General features: G+C 40.3%; 4 protein-coding genes across 4 annotated transcripts in view; all 4 read left to right on the top strand.

The window, feature by feature from the left end:
* The window catches only part of LOC144663749 (uncharacterized), a 125,189-nt gene that overhangs the window by 70,110 nt on the left and 37,571 nt on the right, over window positions 1-17,508 (top strand). The window lies entirely within an intron of this gene.
* Window positions 1-17,508, top strand: part of LOC144663750 (uncharacterized) — a 41,606-nt gene that overhangs the window by 3,322 nt on the left and 20,776 nt on the right. The window contains exons 2-3 of the mRNA XM_078524805.1: window positions 157-921; window positions 1,003-1,158. Of these exons, the coding sequence (XP_078380931.1) occupies window positions 186-921; window positions 1,003-1,151 (885 nt within the window). The 5' untranslated portion in view covers window positions 157-185 and the 3' untranslated portion in view covers window positions 1,152-1,158. The remainder of the gene's footprint in view (window positions 1-156; window positions 922-1,002; window positions 1,159-17,508) is intronic.
* LOC144663763 (uncharacterized) overlaps window positions 2,555-17,508 on the top strand; it is a 190,850-nt gene continuing 175,896 nt past the window's right edge. The window contains exon 1 of the mRNA XM_078524822.1: window positions 2,555-2,567. The gene's annotated coding sequence lies outside the window, so the exon portion shown is untranslated. The remainder of the gene's footprint in view (window positions 2,568-17,508) is intronic.
* Window positions 7,316-17,508, top strand: part of LOC144663772 (uncharacterized) — a 31,002-nt gene continuing 20,809 nt past the window's right edge. The window contains exons 1-2 of the mRNA XM_078524839.1: window positions 7,316-7,462; window positions 15,416-16,104. Coding sequence (XP_078380965.1) covers window positions 15,445-16,071 — 627 coding nt within the window. The 5' untranslated portion in view covers window positions 7,316-7,462; window positions 15,416-15,444 and the 3' untranslated portion in view covers window positions 16,072-16,104. The remainder of the gene's footprint in view (window positions 7,463-15,415; window positions 16,105-17,508) is intronic.

Below are 17,508 nucleotides of genomic sequence, written 5' to 3'. Positions count from 1 at the left end.
ACTTTTTACTAGCCAATGTTTTGTCCAAACAGCAAGCAACCATATTTCTTTGACTTCTAGTGTAATCCTTACAGTACATAATTTATTATGCCCTCAAATAAATCCTTTTACACTTTGAACTGCTACTTCAGAATTTTACTTTCTAATTTTCAAAAGATTGCCAGGAGTCAAGAACAGGTGTAACTATGGCAAGAAGGAATAAAGACAAGGCATTGAGGTGCAATGTTTGTAAGAAATGTTTTAATCGCCAATCAGATATAAGGAGACATCTGATGATTCACAGTGGTGAAAAACCGTTTAAATGCACTCAATGTGACAAGCGTTTTAATGTGGCAGGGAATTGGAAAAGACATCTCCAAATTCACATTAATGAGAGACCCTACAAATGTAATCAGTGCGACAAATGCTTTAAACAGTCCGTGGTTTTGCATCGACACCTGGAGATTCACAGTAGTGAAAAAGCCTACAAATGTACTCACTGTGGCAAAGGCTTTAAACAGTCATCAGGTTTGCGTCAACACCTGAAAACTCACAGTGGTGAAAAGCCGTTTAAATGCACTCAATGTGCCAAGTGTTTCAATCGGGCAGAAACTTTGGAAACACACCTAAACATTCACAGTGATGAGAGACCCTACAAGTGTACTCACTGTGGTAAGTGCTTTAAACAGCCACAGGTTTTGCATGAACACCTAAAGATTCACAGTGGTGAAAAACCCCACAAATGTACTCAGTGTGGGAAGTGCTTTGGTTGGGCAGGAAATTTGCATCGTCACTTGAGAGTTCATACTGGTGAGAAACCATTCAAATGTACCCAGTGTGGCAGAGGCTTTACTCAGTCAGGAGATTTACATCGTCATTTGACAATTCACAGTGGCGAGAAACCCTTTAAATGCACTCAATGTGACAAATGCTTCACTCAGTGTTCAAGTCTGTCACGTCATAACAGATCATTTCATAGTGATTTGCTCCACAAGTGCAGCCAATGCAGTAAAGGATTCAAAGATGACAGTGGTTTAAAAAGACACAGATGCAAGAAGATATCCTTGGAAGACAGGGAGAAATACACCTGTTGGATGTGCGGTGAATTTTGTCACAACGTTTGTGGAATACTGTATCATATGTACAAACATGGTATGCGAAAAGATAATTAGTTGGGTGGTTCTTAGTGACCAAGTTGATATTGAGGTAAAATGCAATAATGTCTTTATGAGCTACATGTATGTTTTGAATTGTGTTCTATAAAGGAGGTATGGAAACCATATTTTGCTCGTTTTTTAAGAATTGAACTTTGAAATAATTTGAACAAACGGAATTGGTACCTGATTCCCTTTTTTCAATTTGAAACATAGGTACCGGTAATGGTCAAATAAGCAAACAAAGAGACCAAGATTTAGGCTAGAAGGTCCATGACAGTGCACATCTTTTGTTTTTCGCTCAAAAACTATGCACAAGTTACGTTATTGTAGTGTATTTATTGGTTGTTGCATGAACACAGGTCACCGCCTATTGTATTTTGTCAATTTTTGTGCACTGTCAAATCACAAAATTGCGAACAAAAACCTATAACAAACAACTTTGCCGGGCTTCGTAACTATTTCTCTTTATTAATGTGCTTAAAAGCCTTAGAAGAGTGCCCTATTGTTACCAATCTCGTGACTTTCACAATTTAAAGAAAACCGCCTGCAAAAAAAATTCCACGAAAATAAGTGACGCAAAATTTCACGCCCTTCAGTGTACATGGTTATCCGTGTTCACGCTTTCCTTCTCCGTATGTGTAGTATAACATCGAGCTTTGTAGTAAGCGAGAATATGTTTTTTCGCTATGGTTCCTTTGAAAACAAATGTTAAAAATCTGCACTGTCGTTTCTAAGACTACCCCTTTAATTTGTTAATGAGGATCCGCTGATCTGGAAAAATTTGCAAAAATTGTGTTCCTTTCAATAGAAGGTTTCTGTGAAATCGTAGGTCTCGCGAAATTTGACTGGTCAATTTACGCCAAATTAAGTTCTCACGAATAAAGGTGACAATAAGGTATACTGATTGTAGGTAAATGGTTTAAAGAAGGGACATAACATGAAGCTTCAATCAATTTCGTATTCAGGATTTGGACGTTTAGTGCTTCTAAAAAGAGTTGTGTTTGTACAGTTGCGTTAGATAATATTTATAAGTTACATTGTTTATCTAAAACCTTGCTGGCGTAAATGCCTAGTCCGTTAATGTTATAAGGACGTTAACATTCCAATGATATATAAAACCACAAATGAGAGTTCATGTTTACAATTTTATATGATTATGAATTCTTGTATGCATTCATTGTATCAGTGACTTTCAACGACTTATTTATCTCGTTTACATCACACTGTAAAGTTGTAAGTGTGGGAGACCTTGGTTTTAATTTCTACTTTTTAACATGAACCGTTACATTAAGATCATTTTGTAATAGTTTCGCTTTTGTTATGTTAAAAAATATATTAAACCGTTTTGTTACTGTTTAGAAATGAACCAGTCTTCTAATATACATTAGTGAGAACTTAGGCTCCCCAGGTGTTTCACGGAACAAGCGAACATGGACATTAACTTTTTGGGAACATGGGATACAAACGGAATAAATCAAACTTTGTGTACTGAATGCTCTTTTAGTTTAAGTTTGCCATAAGCTCCTTTTAATGTCGACCTACTGGTACTTACCTACAAGCAGCCTGTCTTTGATCTAAGTCCGTTGAACAGGAAGCGGATAAACGCGCGAGTGGAATAATGGGGGCGCGAAATCTCGGAGATAGACGCGCAATAAAAAAGGTTTCGCGCGGCCATTTTTCACTCGCGTGTTTTTTGCGTCACTCTCGACGGACAAATAAGAGAGGCTGATCGTAGTCTATACTAGTATTGTGATACTAAACAGTAATTGCTTCACCTGGCTCAATAGAGTTTCAAAACAGCATGCGGGCTCTTTCTACAATTTAGAATTTAACGTCAAAATAATGCTCAATTTGATTACACACTCAACATTTTGACTAGACTTGCCCCACGTCGCTCGGTTTTTTCTTTGTACCTATAGTTACTTAAATATAATCGCTTCAAAATCAAGCGCGAAAGATCACTTGAGTAAAATCGCCTTTGAAATCTCGCGCGAGAGATCACGCGGGATTCATTTGTGTGAACGCGCGCGCGAAGGAAAACAAATGACACTTGTCGAGGAATGGCTCGGAACGAGCGACTTGTGTCACTTGCAGGAAATCGATTCTGGCTGACGTTTTTTTGCCGCGAAAATATTGCATCATTTCGTGTGCATTGAGTTGGTTTCTTTTATCGTGTCGACGTCAGTTTCGTGCGCCGTGTACAGCTGACGCATGCTGTGGCGTGTGTTAAAATTGCGATTTTCTTCCCTTTTTTGTGGGAAAATAATGCTCAAGGCCCTTTAAAGTTATGGCTCTCTTATTTCTGCAAGATTTAAAAGGGACAGGCACAAAAGAAGACATTTTTAACGTTTGTTCCAAAACTGGTTTAACTGCCGATGTGAGATGGAAACAAGTCTGCTCAAGAGGCTCTGCTCAAGAGGTTAAAAGTTAAACGCAAGCTTGTCACGCGAGTACAGCGCGCTAAGTTGGCGAGCAGAGCGCGTTCAGTAAAAACGCGCGCAGCTATATGATTGACATAATATCGACGGCTTCACCGGTGGAAAAATCCACCGGTGACGCCACATTTCAGAATTGGCGCGCTGCAGGTGAGACAAGTCGCTTGTTCCGCCACGATCCTCCGCCATTTTGTTTTTCATGCCCGCGCGCGCCCTCCTTTTCCGTATCCAGCGGTATCCTGCGAATCTAACGAGCGACTTGGAGCAAGTCTACATTTTGACGAAACCCAATTCAGTTCTCATTTCCCTTGACTGACACCATGACGTCATCATCCGTATGCACGCATTGCGTGCCGCATGAATGTTCATCAGCATAACTTTTTTGCCCAAGAGCTTAAATAACAACCATCTTCTAATAATTGATTCGCTGCCTTTCCACGTGTGGAGAACGACACAAAATCATGTGGTAATTTAACAGCAATTTTTTTTATATCTATCGGGTTGGACCCAAGCGTCGGCATTGATTTGAAAATCGTATTTTGTGCTTTGTTCTTTGACCTAAAAGAGTTCTTGACTTTATAGAATTTTCTAAAGGCCGATTTACACGGTACGATTTTGTCGCATGCGACATGCTTTCGACAGTCCAACGACATGACTTGGAAGTTGTAGGTTTGATTTACACGACACAATTCGTGTCGTAAGCCTGTCGTAAGCATGTCGCAAGCATGCCGCATGCGACAAAATCGTACCGTGTAAATCGGCCTTAACAGAGCTTTCACCTTTATGAGAGACTGACCAACAGTACATGTACAAGCAAACTCATACCCCCACCATCGTTCAAGGGGCGAGGGGATGGATGGCCGGAGTTTCCGTTGTATTAAAGCGTAAATTATTTTACATTGAGAAGAAAGCCCGTCGATTGCTTTACAATATGACATAATTTTAATTGATTGTGACGTCACGTGACGTCATTAGAGCCGCCATCCTGGATCCGCCATCTTGGATTTAAACATTTTCTTAGCAAGTCACAAAATAAGGAAAATTGATGCAAAATCAAGCCAGCATGCTTATTGTCCGGTCCCTGAACTCTCTCTTCCGCGCGCCCTATATAGGGGTTGAACCCAGGCGCGCGAAGAGAGAGAGTCCAGGATAACTTGCATGCGCATGCGCTAGTTTTCCCCCCAAAATTGGGGGAAAAACCATATTTGGCAGCCCTTTTGAAAACGCGCGCGCAGAGATGACGAGTTCACCTACGCGACCTTGTACTAAAGCAGGGTCACCGGTGTACTAAAAGCTATCGCCCAAAACACAATTCGCTATCCGTTTACTATTCGCAGTATTTTGTAGCTGTTTATTGAATTGGTTTTTGATGCAATTTAGAAAAGAATTTTTTCTTGCATTTATTCGCGCGCTTGGTCGCGTAGTGGAATTCGTCATTTGAGCGAGCATTTTTAACCTGGCGCACGCGTCCTAAGCAAGTGACGCCACACTCCTCCCTTCTGATTGGTTCGTTCTGAGCATGCGCATGCAAGTTGTCCTGGACTCTCTCTTCTCGCGCCTGGGTTCAATCCCTATAATGGTGCGCGAAAGAGAGAGTTCAGGAACTGGACTAGAATGCTTATGAAATGTAAAAATAAACAAATATTGCACTTCTGTTTCTAGCCTGCGAATACAGCCGCCTCTCATTCGCGTCCCGCAACGAAGAGCGAAACGCGAAGAGAGACGTCTGCGATTCACGGCCAGAAATTCCATACTGATGACGTAAATCTGTCCAGAATCCGGACAGGAGCGCTGATTGGTCAGCTAGTTAATTTACATAATGCATGCGAAATATAACACTTCATTACACGAACGGTAAAAAACCGGATGTTATTGCGGACTAAAAGTTGACCGGAGGAAGGATCGTGAAACTACACCGAAGCTATACCTTAGAATTTCTATAATATCTATAATTCATATGTAATTGGGAAACAAAAAGAACGACCTCAAAGATCTACAGAAAGGACGCGCACAGCGGCCGTTAAAAATAGATCAATTTTGTCACCTAACTTTTATTGTTGACATAAAGGCAGCCGGCAAAACAAACAAGCAACAAAAATGTGAAATACAGATAACCTGAACGACCTGAACCATCCACAACCAAAGAATAAATGCTACAGAAAAACAGAATTTTAATTTGACAAACAGCGGGGAAAGAAGAAACTAACTCAGAAGAATTGTTATGATCGTTGCGGTATCGGTATTTACGGCCCAACACCTCCGAGAGTTGCGCTCAAGTTCCAAAACAATGTCATCTAGTGATTTCGCAGCTTATTTTTCCAAATTTTACTAATGTGCAACTCGTATAGGGATTTCTAATTTTCGCGATGAAGTTGTCCGGTGTAAATGACCCCTAAATGTGTCCTTGACTGCCTTGAAAGTGTTTGTGATCAAGCAAGTAATGTGCGGCTGAAAACAAAAACTATAATTATGCAAGACCAACTGCGTGTGGTGTGGGAAATCTAATTAGTGGTTAACGTCATCAGTATGGAATTTCTGGCCGTGAATCGCAGACGTCTCTCTTCGTGTTTCGCTCTTCGTTGCGGGACGCGAATGAGAGGCGGCTGTATTCGCAGGCTATTCTGTTTCAAAAACTGGAATAAATAAAAAATGTAAAAAATGACGATTTTTGGTAAGACCTGCTTGTATTAATGACGTTTCCATGGCAACGGCAAATATCATGGACACATCGTTGACATATCAAAATTTCTGCAAAGGATGAATGAACAGCTACTGAAAGTTTCAGTATTGTAGAGTAAATCCTTTTTTCAAACTTTGGAGAAAACCTTATGGGGTGTGGCATCCACCTCGCCCCCCCCTCCTTATACGTCAGAATTTTGCATTTTCAGCCGGACGTCAAGGCTAGTGAGAATGAGAGTTGTTATTAAATTTTTACATTGACTGTAAGTTCCATAGGTTTTGCATTGAGTGGTTTTACAAAAAGATAATTTAAATAACAAAAACACAATGTTGAGAATAACCTGATCTTTTAGAAAGTCAGAGGTTACCTGGGGAGAGGAGACTGAACCTCGGACCATCGGATAAATCTGGTTACGGTTAAAACCATAGTCCAGTCTCTGAACTCTCTCCTCCGCGCGCCCTAACCCCTATAAAGGGCGCGCTGAAGAGAGAGTTCAGGAACTGGACTATGAAAACCATTGCACAGTGAATTTTCGGGGGGAAAATTTTAAAAGAAGAAGTCAGATTGTCTTGAAGTTAAAACTGAGGTTTTCCCTGAAGAATAGTTTAGAAAGTTCATTTTCAGTACTGTCCAAGTGTGTTAGTCAATGTTGCTAGTTAAGGGCCTCAAGCTTCAAAGTGCGTGGAGACGGAAATCCCAGAAATGTTTTAAAATAAACTTTTTATACATGTAATTGTTATTGAGTAAAGAAACGGAAATGGCTCAAGCTTTGCAAAATAAAGAGACAGCAATAGCCGAAAACAACGCAAAGGGAGTATATAAAAGACACCGTGGCCCATTTCTCTGCTTCCAAAAAATGTTCACGAGGCGAGACGTAAAAACCGCGCGAGAATCACGCAGAAGACGCGAGGCTCTCGAAACTCGAAGGAGACGCTCGTTGTCTGATTGATTCAGTCTCGTATACATTATTTTTAATAGAAAGTACAGTGCAGTTTAAAAAAAAATCCTCAAAGGCAGGAATAGTTAGAAATAGAATGAAAGGAGATTCTCTTTGCATTGTTGACGCTCCCTACCCCGGCAAGGTAATCACGTGATCAGTTTGACTTGCAGTGGTTTCGTTTTGGTTCGATGTTGGTTGTTTCGTACGCGTGTTGATTTTGTTGATTTGTCCGCTATCGTTGCCTGCATTTTTACCCAAAGGACTTAATAAGGTACGTAATCAAACTCATAATACTTATAAATATTGTTGATTTGGTTCGTGGGCGGACAATTAAGAGGCGAAGAATAAACTCAACAACAACGGTTTAATGGACAAGATTCGCCATTTTACATCCGAGCACATGGTCCAACTACGACCGCACAGTATCACGGTTGAATGACGTACATGTAGGCATGCAATGCGTACTCTAAACTTTTGACATATCAACATCCCTCCTTCTTTAGGAAAACTTGTAAATTTGAACGACTTAGAAAAATCACGTCTTAAAAGACTTTCTTATAACACTATAAAATTAACACTCAGAAGTCTGATTGACAGGCTATGTCCACTGTTCAAATAAAACAATGTCAGTATAAAACAGTGTCAATGACTTATGGTCTCTACTTGTTCACGTAATCCTTGAAACGGATTGGCGGTCTGATTTCGCGCCTTGGTCGGTTTGCACTTAGTGACCGTCCAGGACTGTTAGTAGGTGCAATCTTCTCGACACCACACGACTGGCTGGTCACTACTGGAGGATCCATGGGTGGGTCACTCATTCGCAGAGTTTCCTCTGGTAGTGTCACTGGTGTCACATCAGGAATACGACGCAGAACAACAGGGGACAGGTCGCGAGCCTTTGGTGTGACCTTGGTTGGTCTCACATGCACACGATTTCTTCTGTACATTCCGCCATCAGGACCACTGACTTGATAGGTGTTAGGGCCCAGAATGTCAGTAACTTTGCCTAACTTCCAGTTTTGTCCTTCAGTGTGTTGAAAGAACACTGATTGTCCAACATCTATTTCTGAGAGTTTTCGGGACTTTCGGTCATGAGATTTCTTAACGCTGCGCTTGCGCGCTTCACGCTTCTCTCTTACAAAGGTGTCCTTTGGGCTACTGCTCATACTAGGCAGGAAACTACGTGTTCTTCTGTTAAACATCATTTCTGCTGGACTACGACCGGTGTCTTGACGGGGAGTGTTTCTTTGCTCCAATATTGCTTCATAAGGGTCACCTCCTTCCTTGTGAGTTTTCCGGAGAAGAGATTTCATGATCTTAACGGCTGATTCTGCTTTGCCATTGGCTCTCTGATGCATTGGTGATGAGGTAACATGAGCTATGCCCCAGTTCTCCACAAATGAACTAAATTCCTGAGAGGTAAAGTGTGGACCTCCGTCAGACACAATCATTCTCGGTATGCCATAACGGGCACAATGCTTCTTGAGCAATATTAAAACACGCGCACTCGTCATTGTTGTAAGCAAATCAATCTCAATGAAGTTGGAGTAGTAATCTACCACTGCCAAATAATGCTTTCCTGCAATTTCAAATAAGTCAAGACCAATCTTCTGCCATGGTTCGTCACCATCACTGTGCTGCTTTGGAGGTTCTCGCAAGTTCTGCGGCTTCATTTGCTGGCAAGTTTCACACATATCAGCTATTTGCTTAATGTCACTGGCCATGTTGGGCCAATACACTGTTCCTCTGGCTCGACGCAACATACTGTCACAACCTAGGTGGGCGCTGTGCAGTCTTCTCTTGATTGAAGGTCTCAGAGCCATGGGGATTACAACTGCTTCTCCTTTCACCAGAATTCCATCCACAACACTTAAACAGTCACGTACATCAAAGTACGGTAGTGCACACACAGGAGTTCCACGCTTGTCTGCTGGCCACCCTTCTAGCACTAATTTCATCACAGTTTGCAGACTTGTATCACATGAAATGGCTTCACGTATCTCATCAAGTCGCTTGTCTGGGATGTCACCAAACACATTGACATTCATGATTCGAGCGCGATCACTCTGGTCATTTCCACCATCACTATCATCTGGGTGAGCTCTACTCAGTGTATCAGCAATGAGTAAGTCAGTACCCTTAACGAATACGAAATTGACATCGTACCTGTGATACCGCATCATAATGTCCTGAAGACGCTTAGGTGCTTGGCTCAAAGGCTTTCGTAATATGGCAGCGAGAGGTTTGTGATCATTCTCTACTTTTACGGGTCTGCCATAAGTGTACTGGTCAAATCTTTCCAGGCCATACAGAACAGATAAGGCTTCCTTTTCAATCTGCGCCCAATTTCTCTCAGATGGTGTCAGCGCTCGCGACGCATACTCTATGGGACGACCTTCTTGAAGCAGGACAGCACCAATGCCATGTTTGCTACTATCCACTTGAATTACAACTTCCTTCGAAGCATCAAAATAGGCCAGGCATGGTGATTCTGAAAGGTTTCTCTTAAGCCTGTCAAAAGCACTGTCACATTCTGTGGACCACACGAATGGAGTGTCCTTCCGTGTTAGAGCACGGATTGGTTCAAGCGTTTCCGCAAGATCAGGCAGGAACCTAGACATGTACTGCGCCATGCCACAGAGACGTTTCACACCTGCTACATCAGTAGGGGCTGGCATATCCCGGATCGCTTGCACTTTGGCTTCATCAACTTTCACACCATCCTTTGTGATTTTGTGGCCATGGAAAGTAATTTCGGTTAAGCCGGTCTGCTGTTTGTCTTCATTTAGGACAATGTTCTTCTCAGCACACCTCTTCATGGTCTCAGTCAGTTTCCGCTGGTTGTCAATTTGAGCTTCCTCCACTGTTTGGCCACACCCAGCTATGACTACATCATCAACGACACTAAACACACCTTCTAGACCTCCCAAAGCTTCATCAAGCTTGCGCTGGAAGATCTCGCTTGATACCTTGAGTCCAAACGGAAGTCTCTTCCACCGATACCGACCAAAAGGGGTGATCATTGTGGTCAGGTTGCTGGACTCTTCGTCTAGTCTGACATGCCAATAAGCTTCTCGCACATCAAGCTTACTGAAAACTTTGGCATCCTTGAGTTTGGGAAGTACATCATCAAGTACTGGCAGTTTGTAATGTTCACGCTTGAGTGCTGCATTTAAAGGTTGCGGGTCAATGCATATGCGTAATTTGTCACTGGGCTTGTGAACAACAGCCATTTGACTGACCCACTCAGCTGGTTCAGTCACGGGAACGAGCACATTCTTTTCTACCAGTCGATCCAATTCCTCCTTCACAGCATTTTCAATCGCAAGGGGAATTTTCCTACACGGAAGCACTTTCGGTTGGGCATTTTCATCGATCCTAAGAGTGGCTTCTCCCAGATCACCGAGTTGAGGGGTCTTAATCTGAGAAATGAAACATTCCTCATTTATGGTTATAAAACCAAGTTCCTGAATGGTTTTGAGACCAAGCAGGTTAGTAAAACCATTTGGTACCACAATGAACTTTACTTCAGACTCTGCACTAGTGCGGGGATTCACGACCTTAAGAACTGTTTCCCCTAGGGGATTCATGTTAGTTTTGTTCCACATATTCAGACGAACCGTTGTCGTAAACATTTGGTGTTTCTTTACATGCTTCTGACAAATAGTGTTGACGTCAGCGGCACTGTTCAGTTGAAATTTAACATCATGTTCATTAACAGTTAACGTAGCACTGACGCTCTCTTCTTTATGGCTTACAGCCATGAGCCACTGATCATCATAATCAAAATTATCACCTTGGGACTGTGAAACTGCATGTACTTTCTTGCACTTGGACTTAAAATGATTTCGACCTTTACACTTGTCACATGTCTTTCCCCATGCAGGACATTTCTCTTTCTTTCTTTCATGCTCGAAACCACAGAAATGACAGTTAACTTTCATACCTTCATTGTCCTTCTTTGCATGTCTGTGTCCACCTTCAGATTTCTTACTGTGAGGGACTCTTGGAAAAGGTTTCTGAGATACTCTGTTCACTTTCGTTGCCACGCTCGAAGGATTGGAGTTGTCTCTAAACTCTTTGACTTGCCTGCTGGATTGTTCATAAGCTCTACAAACTTTTACAGCTTTCTCGAGGGTCAAAGAATCCACCCTAAGAAGTAACTCTTGAAGTTTTCCAGTCACAGTAAACACAATCTTGTCTCTCATCATCCTATCCTTCTCTTGAAAGTTGCAGGACGCCGCTCTTGTCTTCAGTTCGGTAAGGAATTTGTCAAATGGCTCTTGGTATGGAGTGTTCCAAAATCTATGTGATTCGAGGACTTCATTGTCTCTCGGATTACAGTAATTCTCTAGGGCTTCCAGCACTTTAGCGGGCTTGTGTTTATCCTCGGCATTCTCCCACACGATGTTATCATAAACCTCTAATACTTGGGGGCCTGCACAATTTAAAATGATTGCAGTTTGTATCTTCTCATCCTTCGCGGATGCCCCAGAAGCGGCCAAATAAACCTCCATTTGCCTCTTCCATCGTTTGTAATTCTCGGATACGTTTCCCGAATTCACCTCTAACGGGGGTGGAATTCTGAACTGGCCGGATTCTGACGTCGCCATTCGCTTAATTGAATCCCGAAGCTGCCACCATGTTGATTTGGTTCGTGGGCGGACAATTAAGAGGCGAAGAATAAACTCAACAACAACGGTTTAATGGACAAGATTCGCCATTTTACATCCGAGCACATGGTCCAACTACGACCGCACAGTATCACGGTTGAATGACGTACATGTAGGCATGCAATGCGTACTCTAAACTTTTGACATATCAACAAATATTGATGATTACAGTGCACAAGAACCGTTTAATGGCTGTAATGTGCTGTGTTCCAAGATTTGCTGAGATTTGATAGTCGATCAACTCGGGTTTGTTCAGCCGGAGCCTTTTATTAATGTCCACATGGCATGTTAGGTTATTATTTTGGCTCAAAAAATGCCTTTTTATTTAATAAGTATAGACGTGATTGTCATTTTTGTAGCAATCGGTTTCTTTGGCTTACAAACTCCCGCCATATTGAAAATTATACTTTACAACATGGCGGGACTACGGGATTATGGATGTAGATCGAATTCTTCACAAGGAGCATAATACTTATTTTTCACCCATAGTCAGCGCCTGCTGGAAGGGGCCTAATGGGACATTGTGATCTCCTAGAATATGTTCGTCAAGTCCAAATATTTCATTATAACATACAGTAAAATCCTGATAGCTCAAACTCTGAAGGGAAACGAAAAACAGTTCGAGTTGCCAAGTTAATGATTGATATTTTATCAGTTTTTCAGCACTTCAGTATACAGTACAGTACAAATCAAACTTATCTCGTCAGAAACTCTAATATAATGTGATCATGTAGTAGAACCCCAGTAACTCTGAAGGGAAACAAAAAACAGTTCTAGTTAACAGGGTTTTGAGTTCACAGGGTGGATTGAATATTCTATTTGCCAAGTTAATGATTGATATTTTATCGGTTTTTCAGCACTTCAGTATACAGTACAGTGAAAATTAAACTTATCTCGTCAGAAACTCTAATATGATCATGCAGTAAAACCCTGGTAACTCGAACTCTGAAGGGAAACAAAAAAAAGTTCAAGTTAGTTTAAGTTTCAAGTTATCTGGGACAATTGAATATTAAATTTGCCAAGTTAATACAGTACTGACTTGAGAGTTTACTGATTTTTCAGCACTTCAGTATACAGTACAGTGCAAATTGAATTTATCTTGTCAGAAACTCAAACATGGCCATACATAGTTCTTATGATAAGAGTGGGAAATAGCTGTCAAATACGTGATCTGTTCATTGCTCTAATCAATGGGTAACCATGGCACGTTGCAAGAATCAGAATTCGAGTTAGGGGGGGGGGGGTTAATTTTTCAGAAACAAAATTTAGTTTGAATTACAGTTGAAGCTCTCTTAACGGACACTCTTGTTAGCATACTGTTCCACTTACGGCCCCCTTGTTTGAAACCCCATTTTAACTTCCATTCAAACTCTGCATTTTCACATTCTCGTAAACGGACATTTCCGTAAGTTTTGAAGCTCCAGTAAGCAGACACCCAAACAAAAATCCTATTAACAATATCTGGATCTTGTTTTTATCAATCAACTTCACATCGCCGTTCATCACAATGATTTTACAGTACTTACAGTAACATATTTCAGTGCTTGTTTTGTTGTTATCCTCGTCCGTCCAATTACTGTAAGCTTGTCAAAATTCAATGATTTTTTTTTTTCATTTACACTTTTTAAAGTGGACAATTGACTTGTATAATTTTTTAACATTCAGAGATGTGTTTCACTAATTAAGACATTTTATGGAAAGAAATATTAGAATGATTTGCAATCCAACACAATTTGATTGTCCTTATTTAAACAATAGAGTGTTTCTGTCGAGGAACTATCGGCTGATAGTTGCCCCGTGAAAATTTAATGTTCAGACTTCAGACACACTTGTTTACAAAAAAAAGTCACAGGTGGGCACTATCGATCCGGGCATTTTTCTTCCGCGGGCACAATGGACTGATAGTGCCCATCGGCGGATGAACACTATTGCGCCACGTAATCAATTTAAATCAATCAGAATCAGAGAAAATTTAGTGGTGAACTATAAGGGCTGATAGTGCCCTCCGGCGGACGAACACTATCACGTCACATGATCAATTTAAACCAATCAGAATCGGAGAAAATTTCGTGGTGAACTTTAATGAGCATAGGCATACGAGGCGGGGGGACGAGGGAGGCTGCAGCCCCCCCAGTGCCAAAATTTTTCGGGCAAAATGATTGGAATTCGGGCAACAAGCCTAGCGAAAAAATAGAAAATAAGCCGACAAATGTCAATATTACGTTCAAAACAAACATCAACAGAAAAAGTATTGGAAATCTACCGAGCTTCGTGGTTCAAAAGTCCAAATTTCTCATTCACCTGCTTTCCTTCCTCTTGCAAATTGCTGTAATCATGTTCGATTTTCCTTGCAAATTCTGCGTGACCACTCAGTTTGATTCAGTTGCGATCAGCTTTTCTATAGCTTGAGCGTTTGCGCGCGGTGGACCCAGTGTAAGACCTTGAAACAAAGCTGTTACAAATGTGATGGAGCTTATGCTTTTCTCAAATGTTAAGTTTATCACTTAAAACTTAAAACTTTCAACCGAAAGTTTTAAAACTTTCAACCGATTCATCCCTTATGGTTTTACACGCTTTTGTGTAACTTTCAAGTGGGGGGAAAACAATGTAAATTGGCTTGCCCAAAGTACTTTAATTTTCGCTGAACTAGGGTGAATAAATAAAATATTTCCGAAGAAAAAGGATTCAGTGCATTGACACCTTCGGGCAATGCTACGAAATCAATTAAAGAACTATTGTTTCCTTTAAAGTGAGTAAAATTATTATTAATCAAGCAGGTAAGGTTTTTTCACAACTATTTTAATGCACGTTTTGTTTTGCATATTATATAGGCCTCTTTATTCAATCCATGCCAATTTTTTTTCGGGCAATAAGGTCTCCGCCCCCCCCCCCCCCCCCCCCAGGTCCGAAGGTGCCCGTACGCCTATGTTAATGAGGAGTAGTGAAAGAAGAGTTAAACTGATTTAACTTGAAAGTTTGTATGCATCAATAAAACAACTAAAACTGAAAGTGAAGGTTTGTTAGGGCTATAAACCTTAAGTGGAATTTTTCAGTAGGGTGGAGGGTGGGGTTGCTGTTTATACAAAGGGTGTGAATATTTTCTGAAACAACACAATGGCTTTGCCCTTTATCAGCCTGAAATATCCCTCTTTTATACAAAAAAACACTTGAGAGTAAAACATTATGGTAACATGTACAATTGCTGACATTTTTGTGGCCTGTATAAAACACAGGTCACATTTTAGAGGTCACAAAGCATATGTTACCATGCTACTAATGTACAAAGTAGCTAAACATAGCCTTCTATCCTTCAAGAACAGTTTGTGACTATAGCATTTAGAGCTAGGAGACATGTCAAGCTTGTTTTTATGTCCTTTGCTTGTGATCTACACTTTGTACCAGCCAATGTTTTGTCCAAACGCCAAACAAACATGTTTCTTTGACTTCTAGTGTAAACCTTACAGTACACATTGTGCACTCAAATAATCCTTTAATATATTTTTTGAACTGCTACTTTTACTAACAGAATATTGCTTTCTAATTTTGAAAAGGTTGCCAGGAGTCAAGAACAGATGTGAATATGGCAAGGAAGGATAAAGACAAGGCATTAAAATGCAATGTTTGTAAAAAGTGTTTTTATAATCAGTCAACTTTAAGGAGACATCTGAGAATTCACAGTGGTGAAAAACCGTTTAAATGCACTCAATGTGCCAAGTGTTTTAATCAGGCAGAAAATTTGAAAAGCCACCTCAGAATTCACAGTAATGAGAGACCCTACAAATGTAGACAATGCGGCAAGTGCTTTAAACAGTCAAAGCATTTACATCGACATGTTATGATTCACAGTGGTGAGAAACCCTTCAGTTGTACTCACTGTGGCAAGTGTTTTAGTCGGCCAGGAAATTTGCATCGTCACTTGAGAACTCACAGTGGCGAGAAACCCTTCAAATGCACTCATTGTGACAAATGTTTCACTGAACGTTCAAGCTTGTTGCGTCATAACAGATCATATCATAGTGATCGGCCCCACAAGTACAGCCAATGCAGTAAAGGCTTCAAAGATGACAGTGGTTTAAAGAGACACAGATGCAAGAAGATATCCTTGGAAGACAGGGAGAAATACACCTGTTGGATGTGCGGTGAATTTTGTCACAACGTTTGTGGAATACTGTATCATATGTACAAACATGGTATGAGAAAAGATTGATTTGCTTGGTGGTTCTAATTGTAGTGAAATGCAGTAATATCTTAATGGCTTTTGTATTGAATTCCGTTCTATAAAGGGGGTAGGGCAACCCTATTTTGCACGATTTGACGAGAATTTGACTTTTAAATAATTTGAAAGAAACGTGTTTTCTAAAATGATCACGTTAAACTTAAAGCGGTAGCAAAGTACCTTATTGTTGCCTATTTACGTGATTTTTGCAATTAAAAAAAACGTTCATTTGAAGTAAAACACCAACAAAAAATTGTACGAAAATGAGTGATGCAAAATTTAATGCCATTTGTAGTAACGATTGCTTTTAAATAGTAATCTGTGTTCACGCTCGTTTTCTCAAATCATACAACTGTGTATTATAATGCTGAGCTTTGTAGCAAACGAGAACGTGTTTTAAGTTTTGGTTTTTTACAATTCTTTTCAATTACATAGTTAAATTCTATCTAAGCTTTGTTAATGCGGATTTGAAAACTTAACCTGTAATTTTGCACTTTCAACAAAAGTTTTTTTTTTCCAAATCGCAGTGTCGTGAAATCTGTTAAGAAACAATAAGATACGCTGCTTGTATGTAAATGCTAAAACTGACGAAGCGAAACTACAAGTCAATATAAAGCCGCAATTGCAAAGCCGACAGATGAATAAAGCTTAAATCAATTTGTGAATTTAAGATGTCGACGTTTAGTGCCCATAATTAGTAGAATATGGGTGGTTTGTTCTGTTTGATTGAAAGATAGCAGTTGTGTTTGTGCATTTGCGTTAGATTGTAAAGTTAAATTGTATTGTCTGAAACTTTGCTGGCGTAAAGGGCTTGTCACGTTTCAATACATAAATACTCTAATTATACAATAACAACAAGTTAGAGGTCATGTTCACAATTATATATGAAAATTTTCGACTTCTTGTATCCATTCATTGCAGCAGTGACTTTCAACGAATTAGTTATATGGCTACGATCACTCTAAATTGTTGTAAAAGTGACTTCATTGTTATAAATTTCTACTATTTTAACATGAACCTTTACGTTGAGTTCATTTAAAGTAATCATATATTACACCGTTTTGTTACTGTTGATAAATAAAAAACCTATTTATAATACACATAAGTGAGAACTGACGCTCTTTCAGGTGTTTCAAAGAACAAGGGAACATGCACATTTTTGGGGGGAACATGAGATATTTTGTAATCGTAAAAAAATGTTGTGGTTATTAATCGTGGTAGAGTACAATAATAGAGTATTTTTCGTTTGTCTCACGACGTAGTCACGTGTGATGGAGATCGCGACGTTTCGACTGCACACTGCTAGTCTTCATCAGGCGATAAGGTCGACTGGTTGTGCGTGAACTTATAAAGCACGCTGCCGCGCTGTGATTGGTTGGTTTTTCAACAGCTGTGATTGGTGCATTTCGATCCTTGCTGTTTCTGTGT

This window comes from Oculina patagonica, chromosome 8 (assembly GCF_052425735.1).
Source record: "Oculina patagonica isolate OP01 chromosome 8, crgOcupat, whole genome shotgun sequence".
NCBI lineage: Eukaryota > Metazoa > Cnidaria > Anthozoa > Scleractinia > Oculinidae > Oculina > Oculina patagonica.
Note: the sequence above shows the minus strand (reverse complement) of the source record. Positions and strands in the feature narration are given on the sequence as shown.